Below are 12,760 nucleotides of genomic sequence, written 5' to 3'. Positions count from 1 at the left end.
TCTGACGTAGGAAGCTGATTGGCCACCATGCACAGCTGTACTAGACTTTACGCTTCTAGTTTTATTAAATCCGCCCCGTTAGTCTCTGTCTGACCCATTCTATTAAATGTGGCACATAAAGGTATTATTTGTAATTAATAATAAGAAATCAGAACATGCAGAATTTAACAATCGTGTTAAACGTTTTTTCCAGGGACAAAAAAGTGTCCCTGGAAGTCCCAGAAATGTTTTTTTTTTTTTTTTTTTTTTTTTTTGGTTTTTTTTAATTGCAATTTAATCCGATTGGAGAAGAGAAGAATGGTTATTTTATTATTGGGTGACGCACTCCTCTACCGGGTGACGCACCCCTGCACTTGCTTGGAATAATCGCTGTGCGTTGAGCTAACACAGAGGTTGCTAAGCGCACCTGTCTGTGTGTAGGAACTCGCCGAAGTTGGCCGCCGGACGAGCGTCCTTGCCTGGTCTGAGCGGCCGCGTAATCGATGGCTATAAATGGGGAAGTCGGGACTTTAAAAGGCAGCGAGCGGCGTGGTTGGCTGGTAGCTAGATTTGCAGTAACATATGGCATTAAGAGGAGCACAGCTGGAGGTAGCGCTTCCATCCTAGTGAAGGCAGAGCAGCTGACTTTCCAGCTTGCTGTGTAATTAGCAGAGCCAGCTCTCTCTCTCTCTCTCTCTCTCTCTCTCTTTTCCCTGCCTCCTCCTCCTCCTTCACACTCTCACACTGACACAGGGACACACCGCCGCTCTTCTCTGTCTGCTTCAAGACCTGCTAACACCACAAGCCATGGCAGCAAAGAAAGCCCGCTTACCCTAAGAGTCCCCGGGGCATACCCCGACAACTGCCACTGTTGCCGAGGGGTGGGGGAGGGAAGGTAAGACCTGGCAAAAAAAAATTGGAACTATCACTTTAAGGGCACTTTTACATTTTTTTTATTATTCTTTGACGCTTTCTTGTTACTTTTTTTACTTGTGTTTTTCTTTTGAGCTAGATTGCTTTAACTGCATTGCATGATATTTACATCTTTTGTAGGGACTGCTTAAGCTGACACGTTACAATCTGATTCTACAGCCTCCTTTAAGTTGGCTATACACTATACAATTTGATTGTACAATCTCTTTTTTTAGCTTATTATACACTTTTCAATGTAAATGTGCAATCTCCTTTAAGCCAGCCATACACTATACTTTTTGTACAATCTCATTTAGATCTACCAACAACTGTGTAATACAGGGGGCAGGGAGATGGGATAGACATTGATTGGATTATATAGATCTGACCTCCTTCTTCTGGTTCTGGTAAATGTCAATGAGATTGTACAATCAGGTTATAGTGTGTGTGTGTGTGTGTGTGTGTGGCCACCCTTACATCTGCCATCAACTGCAAGGGTCTACGTGATTGCATAGATTAGGTAGGTCTTCATATTACCCAGCTTTGGGAAATCTAAAGCTGATTATGTGTAATGTGTTTGGTGAATTGATAAGACTGTAGAGGGCAGTAACTCATAGCAACCAGGCTTAAACAGTCTCTGGCGACAGTTAAATGCTGGTTACTATGGTTACCGACTCTTGCACTGCTAAGGAGGTGTGTATGGGTATGTGTGTGTGTATAATATAAATGATGATACTGTTTAATTATATATAATATTTTTATTTTTTTGTTTTGTTTATCTTTTTTTTTTTTCTTTAGGTTTTTATTCTATTTTTATTTTCTCTTTTTTTTTTTTTTATATATATATATATTTTTTTTTTTTATTCCTTCTTTTTCTTTTTTTTTTATCCCCCTGTGGCTGTGTTGTATAGTGTGTGTGTGTGTGTGTGTGTGTGTGTGTGTGTGTGTGTGTGTGTGTGTGTGTGTGTGTGTGATTTATTTATGTGTGTGTATATATATATATATATATATATATATATATATATATATATATATATATATATATATATATATATATATATATATAATTTTTTTTTTTTACATTTTTATTATATAATAAAAAAATGTGTGAAGGTATTATAATAATTATTATTATTATCTCATACTTTGTAGTTTTATTTTTTATGAATTTTTTTGTTTTTTAAATTTTATTTATTTTTCTCTTTAGGGTTTTTCTTTTTTTCTATTTTTCTTTATTTCGTTTTTTTTTTTTTTTCTTTCTTGCTGTTGTATTTTTATAGCACCTTGCTGCGTCCTGTTGTAACGCCCGGAGCCTCCTAGTAGTAGTCCCAAGTTGCAGTGAAGTTTCAGAGACCTGCCAAGCCTTTTTCTGTTTTAAAAGGCAGCGGTTTCCATAACTACTGGGCGCCTCCGATCGGCTGCACTGACCAGGAAGGGACAAAGCTTTGAAAAACTGGCTCGCGGAAGCCATTGTTTATTTAAAATCGAGTTATTCCTGTTTCTAGCAGGTGCAGTTAAATGAGAGGCTTGCCTGGAAAAAGGCAGCTCGCTGTAGAGAGAGGATTGTACGGTTGGACGTTGTGTGCTTGTCCTTTTTCTTTTCTTTTTTTTTTTTTTTCTTTCTTTTTTTTTTTTTTTTTTTCAATTTGTTGCCAGCCTAGCTCTGGCTATTGCAGCTGCTAAGAGGATTTTGAGTTTACAGTAACGATCAAGTTTTTCCTGTTTCTGTACAGGTTATGAAGGAAGAATGGAGTTTCCAGACCATAGCCGACAGTTGCTGCAGTGTCTGAGTCAGCAACGTCACCAGGGTTTCCTGTGTGACTGTACTGTTTTAGTTGGGGAAGCGCAATTCCAAGCCCACAGAGCCGTCCTGGCCTCCTGCAGCATGTACTTCCATCTCTTCTACAGGGACCAGCTAGACAAAAGGGACATTGTCCATCTGAACAGTGACATTGTCACGGCCCCGGCCTTCAGCCTGCTGCTTCAATTCATGTACGAAGGCAAGCTGGAATTCAGCAGCCTCCCGGTGGAGGACGTGTTGGCTGCCGCCAGCTACCTTCACATGTATGACATTGTCAAAGTGTGCAAGGGCAAGCTTAAAGAGAAAGAACTGAAAAACGGAGGAGAGGACGGGTCCGAGCTGGAGAAGGACGGGCTCTCAGACGGCGAAGAGCTGCGGGGACGAGGCGGTGAAAATAAAGAGAAGAACTTTGCGGCGGAGGACGCCCTGCCCGGTTGGTCGCCTGATTCCATAGGTGTCAACTCAGCTCCTACCGAAGCTGTGTCGTGTAGGACAACAGCTGGAACAACAAAAGCCCGTGTCACCAGTTCCCCTTGCCCTTTGTCCCAGAGGTCTGCTAACCATACACAGCCCCCGAGTGATGGGGATTGTGCTCTGGATTTGTCTTTCAAGCCTGTGTCTGGGAAAGATTCCTTCCACCCCTCCTACGTCTTTGGACAGCTGGCTTCCGACAGCCAGCAGCAGGGCACAGTGCCACTTGTTAAAGATGAACAAGACTTGCTGTCAGAGCAGGAGGACAGTCAGGCAAAGAGTCCAAAGAGTCAACACATCGGGAACCCGGCCAAAAGCCTCATGACGGGGCTGGGACACATGTTTGCAGGAAATGGGAACTCGCACGTTCGGGAGGACGACTTGTACCGCGACGAAAGCGAGGACGACATGGACTCCTCAGACATCTCCAGCTCAGGCGTTCTGGTCTCCCCCGGCCAGATTTGCATCTGCCCCCTGTGCAGTAAAGTGTTCCCCAGCCCCCACATCCTTCAGCTCCACCTCAGCTCCCATTTTCGGGACCGTGACGGCTCCCGCATCAAGATGTCCCCCGATGGCTCTGTCCCCACCTGCACGATATGCGGAAAGACCTTCTCATGTATGTACACGTTAAAGAGACATGAACGCACGCACTCGGGCGAGAAGCCCTATACCTGCGCACAGTGCGGCAAGAGCTTCCAATATTCACACAACCTCAGCCGCCACGCGGTGGTGCACACGAGGGAAAAGCCACACGCCTGTAAATGGTGTGAGAGACGGTTCACCCAGTCAGGTGACTTGTATAGACACATTCGTAAGTTTCACTGTGGCCTAGTGAAGTCCTTGGTTGTCTAGTAACGAATGGAAGCTTATCCGACAAGGCACACAGCTGTGGGCATAGTCCAGTAAGCCATAGCAACCAATCAGAAGTCCTCTTTTAGCAGACTTGTCTTCGGTATTGTCTGGTTGTTATGGGTTAATGGATGTTTCCCATTGTGTTGGCTTTTATACCTCCTTCTTCTTATTGCATAAGCCCACTAATGTTGTTTTCCTTCAGCTGAGCTCTGTAATAATCTAAATAGTACGGCGTATCAAGCCGAAGCCCTCGTTTCCGCCGCAGCTTAACACGTGCGTTTGGGGGCAGATTATGACTTCCTGCAGGTGTGAAGTCCCATACTAAGCAATGAGAGGCTGACAGCATGTAACCAAACATACATCGGTTATCTGTGGATGATCGCCCCGGGCGCAGACCATTTTCTTCCAGGGGCGATCAGCAACAGCTAAGACTATGTGAATGGCTGTGACTGCGGTCACCTCGCCCCACAGCTGTTTGCAGAAACCTTGCTCAGCTCCCTGCAGGTAGTCGTAGTCGCCCCCTTGATTTGTTCCCATGTAATTACACATGCAGTGATTTATCGGTAGAGGATCGGTCCTGGACACAGACTGTTTTGTATCCATGGCCAATCATCCATAGGTAATTGCTACAATGCCAAAGCACCAACCGCCGCTGTTTGCAGAAACCCCACTGAGTCTCCTGCAGGAAATTGTAATCTGCCCCTAAACGCACGTGTGAACAGGGCCCAAAACCAATCTTTTCTCTTTAATAAATTTGATAGTGTGTGACGTTGGCAGAATACTCCAATATAAGTTTGTATTTATCACCGGTTTTGTTCCACTGAGCTTGTACAGGCTTGCTCTAGACCAGTGATGGTGAACCTTGGCACTCCAGATGTTTTGGAACTACATTTCCCATAATGCTCAACTACACTGCAGAGTTCATGAGCATCATGGGAAATGTAGTTCCAAAACATCTGGGGTGTCAAGGTTAACCATCACTGCTATAGGGGGAAGGTAGATACTAGTAGCCCTAGACATCAAAACTGCAGTAACGCACCACAGCCAATCATAAGACATCTATAAACTGAGTTGCCTTCAGTAAACTGAAATCCTATTGGCTGCAATGGATCACTGCTCCTTGACTGTCTTCTGTGCCCCTTGTTTTATTGAATAAGCCCCAGGAACATGCTGACGTCAATGTATCCATGTTTTCATCCAAGATTGACACACACCTTTCACGCATTAATCAGTTAAAAAAATTGTGCAAATCTTTGGTGAAAATCCCTATGTTAAGCAATGCAAATTGTATTTATAAGCACTAACCTGTATTGGCTTCATTAATATGTTTAGAGCTCACCACACATGGTACAATCTGATTGTACAATCTTGCTCAAATCTAACAGCTATGTAGTGCAAGGGCCTGTCCGATCGCCTACAAATTGATTGCATAGACTAAGTAGGTTCTTCTATTACACAGTTGATTGTACAATCCCTGTACATCTACATTTAGCTCCCGTTCACACCAGTGCGACTTCTGATTTTGCAAATAGCACCTGAAATCACATCTAACATCTTTCTATGGCACGGTCTTAATAGGTGCGATTTGAAAAATAGGTTCTGCACAATTTTTTTGCGATTTCATGTGTGACTTGTATTGCCATCTGTGCATGAAATCGCACAGATGTCGGCAAGCTGCAGATGAAATTGCACTGTCCCGTGGCTTTGAAATCGGGCTGAAGTTTTGTGATTTTTTTTTTTTTGTTTTAAAGCCACAATTATTGTGAACAGGGTCTTACCAAAATTATGTAATAGGACAAACCTATACAATCCAATCCATTTCTATCCAGCTGCACAGGCCCTTATATTACATAGTTGGTAGATCTAAAGGGGATTGCACAGTAAGATTGTATAGTGTATGGGCAGCTTAAGACCCCTTTGACACCGAGGGCGTTTTGCAGGCGCTATAGCGTTAAAAATAGCGCCTGCAATCCGCCCTCAAACAGCTGCTCTATTGTCTCCAGTGTGAAAGCCCGAGGGCTTTCACACTGGAGCGGTGCGTTGGCAGGACATCAGGAAAAGTCCTGCCAGCAGCTTCTTTGGAGCGGTGTGTTTACTGCTCCTCCACTGCTGCTTCCCATTGAAATCAATGGGGCAGCGCGGCTATACCGCCGCCAAAGCGCAGCTATAGCTGGCGGTTTTAACCCTTTCTCGGCCGCTAGTGGGGGTTAAAAGCACCCTGCTATCGGCTGAAATGCGCAGCAAATCCGATGGTAAAACTCAGCTAAAAATAGCGTTGTTTTACCGCCGAAGCTATGGGCGGCACACTTTGAAAGGAGTTTTAGGCTTACCATAAACATTAGTATCTGACTGTATAATCTATGTTTACTTAACTTTAGACCTACCAGACCTATGTAATATATAGGTCAGGTAAGGCCTTGCACTATGTACATCTCGGTAGAACTAAAGGGGATTGTACAATCAGATTGTATAGTGTATGGTCAGTTTAAAGAGGAAGTAAACCCTGATTTTTACTTCCTCTTTTCCCCCCCTGCAAAGTAAAAGCATTATAGGGCTAGTATGCATTGCATACTAGCCCATTATGTGCCACTTATCTGTCAAACGATCCCGGCCCTGTGACTGGCCAGAGTTGCCTGACGTCACTCCCACACATGCGCCGCCAGTCTCGGCACGAGCCCCTTACAAACAACACAATCGTGCCCTTTCTTCAATGCATATGAACCAAAGACGTCGGCGTAAGCGTGTATGGTAAATATCTCCTAAACCGTCCAGGTTTAGGAGATATCTCCAGTACCTACAGGTAGGCCTTATTATAGGCTTGCCTGTAGGTAAAAGTGGTGTAACGGGGTTTACAACCACATTAAGGCACACCATACATGTTACTCTCTGACCGTATAACTTCCATCCAATCAATTTTAGATCTTCCAGACCTATGTCTTATGAAGTCCCACCGAAACTATCCAATCAGGCAGGCCCTTGCTCCACATACTTGTTAGTAGACCTAAAGAGGATTGTACAATCAAATTGTAACATGTGGTGAGCCATAGCCAGTTTGCAGCAAGTGAAGCAATGTGATTGGTTGCTGAGGGTTATTGGGTAATGCAATTGCCTGCCTTAGCAGAATGCTGACTATCCAATTCTTCCGATAACCTTGGAGTGGTTTCACACTGCCGTGCTGCAGTTTGGCCCCAGCGCAGTGTGCCCGCTGTTCTCGTGCAGGTTACTTGCACTTTCCCATAGACTTCTATTTGTGCGTTTTCTGAAAATCTTTTTGTGGGTTTTCAGACAACGCACCAAAAATGCTCAAACTAATAGAAGTCTATGGGAAACCGCAGGTACAGTACTCGCCCCCCCCCCCTTACTGCGGCCAAACCCCAGCATGGTCTTGTGACACCACCCCTAGGCTACGGCACCCCTGGGGCAGGGAGCAATCATTGAAACACGTCTCATTTAGTAGAGCGAGTCCTTCAAGAGCCTGTTCAAGCCTAGGAGACAAGGCTGGTAGTAAACACTGGGTATGAAGCAATGCTTTCCTCTCTCCTGATACTTTAACGTATTAATGTTATATATTTAATATGCGTCTGTTCATATAATTACTGCAGATAAAAAAGAAATATGGGGTGGGGAAAAAAAGACCCAAAATGTGAATATATGAAAGTATCCTTATGTACTGGAAACTTCAGTATAACCACAGAGCGTCTCCCAACTTTTTCAAGTTTTAAATATTCAAAATTATTTATATATTGGTTTATGCAAATGACATATGGAGGTTCATTTAGTAAAACCGGAGAGTGCAAAATCTGATGCAGCTGTGCATGGTGGCCAATCGGCTTCTAACTTCAGCTTGTTCAATTGAGCTTTGACAAAAATAAATAATAAAATAAATAAATAAATAAAAAAAACCTAGAAGCTGATTGGTTTCTATGCAGAGCTGTACCAGATTTTGCACTATCCCGTTTTTTGTAAATCAACCCCATTGTGCAGCCTAAGACTAAGTACTGGTTATGCCCAGCTTAAAAAAAGTACACACCCTTTAATTTTTATTACTACCTACTCTTTTATAATGAGGCTGATTTACTAAAAGAGTTGAGAATGTTCACATAATGAATCGCGTTGAAGATTTACTATCGTTCTCCAATCCCGGGTTTTTTTTTTTTTTTTTTTTTTTTTTTTTACTGTGCACCATTGAATAATTAAAGTGAATATTCACACAATTTATTGAATGAATATTCTCCACTTCTTTAGTAAATTTGCTTCAAGGTCTAAATACGACCAGATGTGGCCATAGAAAACTCAAACTTGTGCTGTCAGATTTTTTTTTAATTTTTTTTCAGGTGTGTTTTTTATTTTAATTTTTTTCAGATAGTGAATATTCGCTAACACCAGACAATTTCTGTGTTCAATATTAGGCTAATTTATCAAAACCGAGGAAAAGGAAACATAAGCAAAGGTGGAGCTGCCGTCCAAAAGGGCCGGTCAGGTTCCAGCCTTCGGAAACGCAAGAGCTCCACCTCTCTTTCGTCTTTTTTTTTTTTTTTGTACTCTCCTTTTGATAACTTAGCCACCACTGGGTAGTCTTATTCATTACCATGAGCCATTGGTACACCAGATGCAAAATATGGGTAATATAGCTGTTCCTTAAATATGAAAAGTATAAGGCTGGGTTCACACCATTGTGAATTGGATGCGGGATTGAATAGCAGATTTTGACCGGCTCTCTATGGAGCCGGTTCTTATATCTCCGCAGCGGGTCTGGTGCATTTTGCATAAAAACGCTGTGCGTTTTTTTGTTTTTTTTGATCCGTTTCAGGCCTGAATGAAGCCAAAAATTAGGGCTAAAATCAGACCTGAAATGGTAAACCAGGACGCACCGGACCCTGCTGTGAACCAAGCCTAAAGCACTGGCCCACTGCAAAGCTCTGAAATGTCCACTATTTTATTTTATTAAATTTTTTTCCAGAGTGAAGTCAATTTAGCTAGATTTTTTTCACAGCTGTATATTAATCTGTCACCCAGCAGTATTTATGACATGGATTTATAATCCAGAAGCCACAAAAAATGAGAACGGACAACTAATTTCCTGCCCCACTAGCCCCCCCCCCCCTTTTTTTATTTTTTATTTATTGTTCCCTTTTTTTTTTTTTTTTATTTAGACTAATAATAGTTATTTCAAGATCTTGTCCAGAAAAGTGGTTCTGTAATATTGGTCTGCAAAAAAAAGGAACTGGCATCCCGCAGCAATTTTAATGCCTAATGTGATTGGCCAACTAGGACTACCAATTCTGTTGGGAACTCGTGTAAGAAAAAGTGAAACTAGTAAAATATACATATAGATACTACTGATTTGAAAGTATTGATAAATGTAAAAGTAATGACTACAGTCAAGTATTTAAAATTCTGGTGTTATAAAAGTGGAACTGAAAAATGTAATTTAATTGGCATGGCGTGACCCAAGCCTGGTGAAATGTTGACTTTTGGCTTAGCGGTATCACAGTGACAGTTTATTTATTTTTTCTTATCATCCGAAGCTGGTGAAATATTTAGTATTCTTAAAACAGAAAAAAAACGTATTTAACTGCGACAATAAGATCCCCCCCCCCTTTTTTTTTTTTTTTTTTTTTTTTTTTTACAGTATACAGTGTTGCCTAATAACCATTATTTGTCATAATCCACTCAAACAGTTGTACTGTCACTCTAGCCTCTCTCTTATGGCAAAGCAATTATATCTAATAATTTAAAACCTTTTAGGGTCTGGTGTACTCCCAAAATCCTGCAAATGGCCTTAAAATTTGAAGACATTAAAAGGAATATAGAAATGTGCAATCATAAGCTATGGCAACCGGTCAGAAACTTGAATTGAGCTTTCAGTGTTCAGAAAAAGAGAACAAGCATCTGGTTGCTATGGTTTATAGCAAGTTGTGTTGAAGCTAATTTACTAACTCTTCTCTGATGTCTAAAATGCTCAAGGACGTGGGGAGTACACATTAAATGGGATATCCTCTCATTCATAGGATGCACTATTTTTTTTTATTTTTTTTATTATTATTATTATTATTATTATTATTATTCTTATACCAACATTAAAGTAGCTGAAATAAAAAGTTGGCTTTTTGTTTAGAACTGTAAGGCCTTCTTGGCAGTGAACAGTTGAAGATATATTGACTATACATGCAACATGCATTATTACCTAAAGATATAAAAAGTAGATGGACAAACTTAGTTGCAGAATTAAAAAAATTAAAATAAAAAAATAAACATTTTCAAAATGCTTGTGTAATGTGAAACACATTTAAAAAGACAGTCCAATCTCTTTAACAGATTGCATTTTAATTTTTTTCAAAAGCTGTTACATTCATGTTGAAGGATCTATGATACTATATATCATTTTTTTTTTCTTTTTATATATTATTTGTGTGAAGATCAATGTTGGGTAGTCTGCACCAAGGTACAATAGTTGTATTTACTGTTTAGTTATATTTTGCTGTGATTGAAAATAGCACTGAAAAAAACTACTAAAATTAAGTTATTTTTTTTTCTTCTTTTCCTGATTGTACTTGATATAGTATTTATTAGTTTTTATTTGAAGTGAAATGATTTATAATTAGAGATTTTATTTTAGTGTTCTGTTTGACCCCTTTCAAATCATGTGATCATCTATGAAATGAGATGGTTTTTTTTTTTTTTTTTTTTTTTTTCTGAGCTAAACTATTTAATTTTATGTAAACTTTAATAAAACATGGAAAAAGTTATGTGTGAAAACACTGGTAAATGACAAGGACAATTTGCTTCCAATTACCGGACAAATATGGACATTGCTACAGAATTTAAGGAATGGTAATTATTTCATTCTCGTGGGCCATGTCCATTTACCTTGTTAACGCTGTATTTCTGTTTGTTGGAAAGCAATGACACTTGCACTTATTGTTTTTTTTGTTTTTTTTCAAGTCAGTAACACTGATATTTATTTTGGTTGGAAAAAAATAATAAACTTGCATACTTTTATTATAGCATTTGTTTAATTTTTGTACACATTGCACAGTTGCAGTTTTGGGTATGAAGAATCTTTAATTATTATTATTATTATAATTTTTTTTTTTTTTTTATCTGTATGTACCTGCAGAGCTGCTGTTGGGTTTTAACACTGGATGTGAGCTATAGTCACACCAATGCTGTGAAATCACTGAGAATTTTCAGTTTCTAATTCTTCTCGAGGTGACAAAATGTATATGTAAAAACACTAATTATTTCTGTAAAAAGATTTTTTTATACTATATAATATGTAGACAGACCTGTTGACTTGGAATATATTTTATAAGAAAATTTTGCTGTTCCTGCAGAAAAAAAAAAAATCACTTTTTTTTTTGTTTTGGTAATTCTTTTACCTTCTTAGTTCGCGTGGAATTTAATTTGTACATTTTTTTTTTTTCAGTGTGTGTAAAACTGACAATCGTGGATAGGATTGATGTCTTTATATTTTTTTTTTTTTGTCAAAAAAATAAAGTTTAAATCTGTTAGAAATGGCATTTGTCTATTGCATTTCTTTAGGCCTGTAGCTTAAGACTATGGGATTGATTTACTAAAACTAGCGAGTGTAAAATCTGGTTCAGCTGTGCATGGGGGCCAATCAGCTTCTAACACAGCTTGTGTTCAATTAAGCTTTGATTAAAAAAAAACAAAAAAAAAAAACTTGAAGCTGAGCTGCACCAGATTTTGCACTCTCCAGTTTTAGTAAATCGCCCCTCACACGCTGCTGTAACTCAAAACATACTTTAGGGTCGGTTCCCACTATTGCAATGTCAGACATCGCATGTGATTTGCACTGCACTGCTGTGCAAATCGCATACAGTGTCCGTGCGATGCAAATTCAGCCATACAGCTTGTATAGCTGAATTTGCATCGCATTCGGACCAAACTCGCATAGGACCCCCTTTTTTTTTTTTGGTCCGCACCAGAACCCTTTATTTATTCATACCCATACGATCCGATTCCTGTCCGCATTGACAGTTCGCACAGCGATATTCAAACCAATCTGGAGTTGTCCTTAACCACTTGCCGAACAGCCATCGCAGTTTTACTGCGGCAGAATGGCAAGGCTGAGAGAAACAGCGTTATGTTGTGTCGCTTCGCCCTGTGGCCACTAGGGGCACACGTGCTGCCGGAGGCGATGTGAGTGCCTGGGTGGGCGCGATGACCACCGGGCTAAAGCGATCGCTTGTGACAAGGTGAGAACTGGAAACTGTGTAAACACACCGATTCTTGTTCCCGGAGGGGAGAAGAGACTGACTGTTTGTTCATACACAGCATGGGCAGCCATGCGTCCTCTCCCCTAGATTTTCCCCTCTCCCCTTCAGTTAGAACACACACTAGGGAACACAGTTAACCCCTTGATCGCCCCCTAGTGTTAACCTCTTCCCTGCCAGTGACATTTTTACAGTAGTCAGTGAATTTTTATAGCACTGATCGCTGTATAAATGCCAATGGTCCCAAAAATGTGTGAAAAGTGTCCAATGTGTCCGCAATTGTGTTGCAGTCACGATGAAATCGCAGATCGCCGCCATTACTAGTAAAAAATAACCATGCTATAAATCTATCCCCTATTTTGTAGATGCTATAACTTTTGCGCAAACCAATCAATATACGCTTATTGTGATATATATATATATATAAATTATATATCAAAAATATGTAGAAGAATACATATCGACCTAAACTGAGAAAAATTTAGCTTTTAAAAAAAAAAAATTT

At 40.2% G+C, this 12,760-nt stretch overlaps 1 protein-coding gene across 1 annotated transcript; it reads left to right on the top strand.

The window, feature by feature from the left end:
• Positions 1-2,624: 2,624 nt before the first annotated feature.
• ZBTB42 (zinc finger and BTB domain containing 42) lies at positions 2,625-11,017 on the top strand. The gene has a single exon (XM_077464500.1). The coding sequence runs from the start codon at positions 2,639-2,641 to the stop codon at positions 4,013-4,015; it is 1,377 nt and encodes a 458-aa protein (XP_077320626.1). The 5' UTR covers positions 2,625-2,638; the 3' UTR covers positions 4,016-11,017.
• Positions 11,018-12,760: the final 1,743 nt, after the last annotated feature.

Source organism: Lithobates pipiens, unplaced genomic scaffold, assembly GCF_037356315.1.
Source record: "Lithobates pipiens isolate NorthernLeopardFrog02 unplaced genomic scaffold, aLitPip1_a1.2 Scaffold_30, whole genome shotgun sequence".
NCBI classification, from domain to species: domain Eukaryota; kingdom Metazoa; phylum Chordata; class Amphibia; order Anura; family Ranidae; genus Lithobates; species Lithobates pipiens.
The sequence above is the reverse complement of the archived record's forward strand: the minus strand, read 5'-3'. Positions and strand labels throughout refer to the sequence as shown.

Bases quoted from the DNA above. Each gene is read 5' to 3' on its own strand.
- ZBTB42 (XM_077464500.1), top strand. From the start codon at position 2,639: ATGGAGTTTCCAGACCATAGCCGACAGTTGCTGCAGTGTCTGAGTCAG.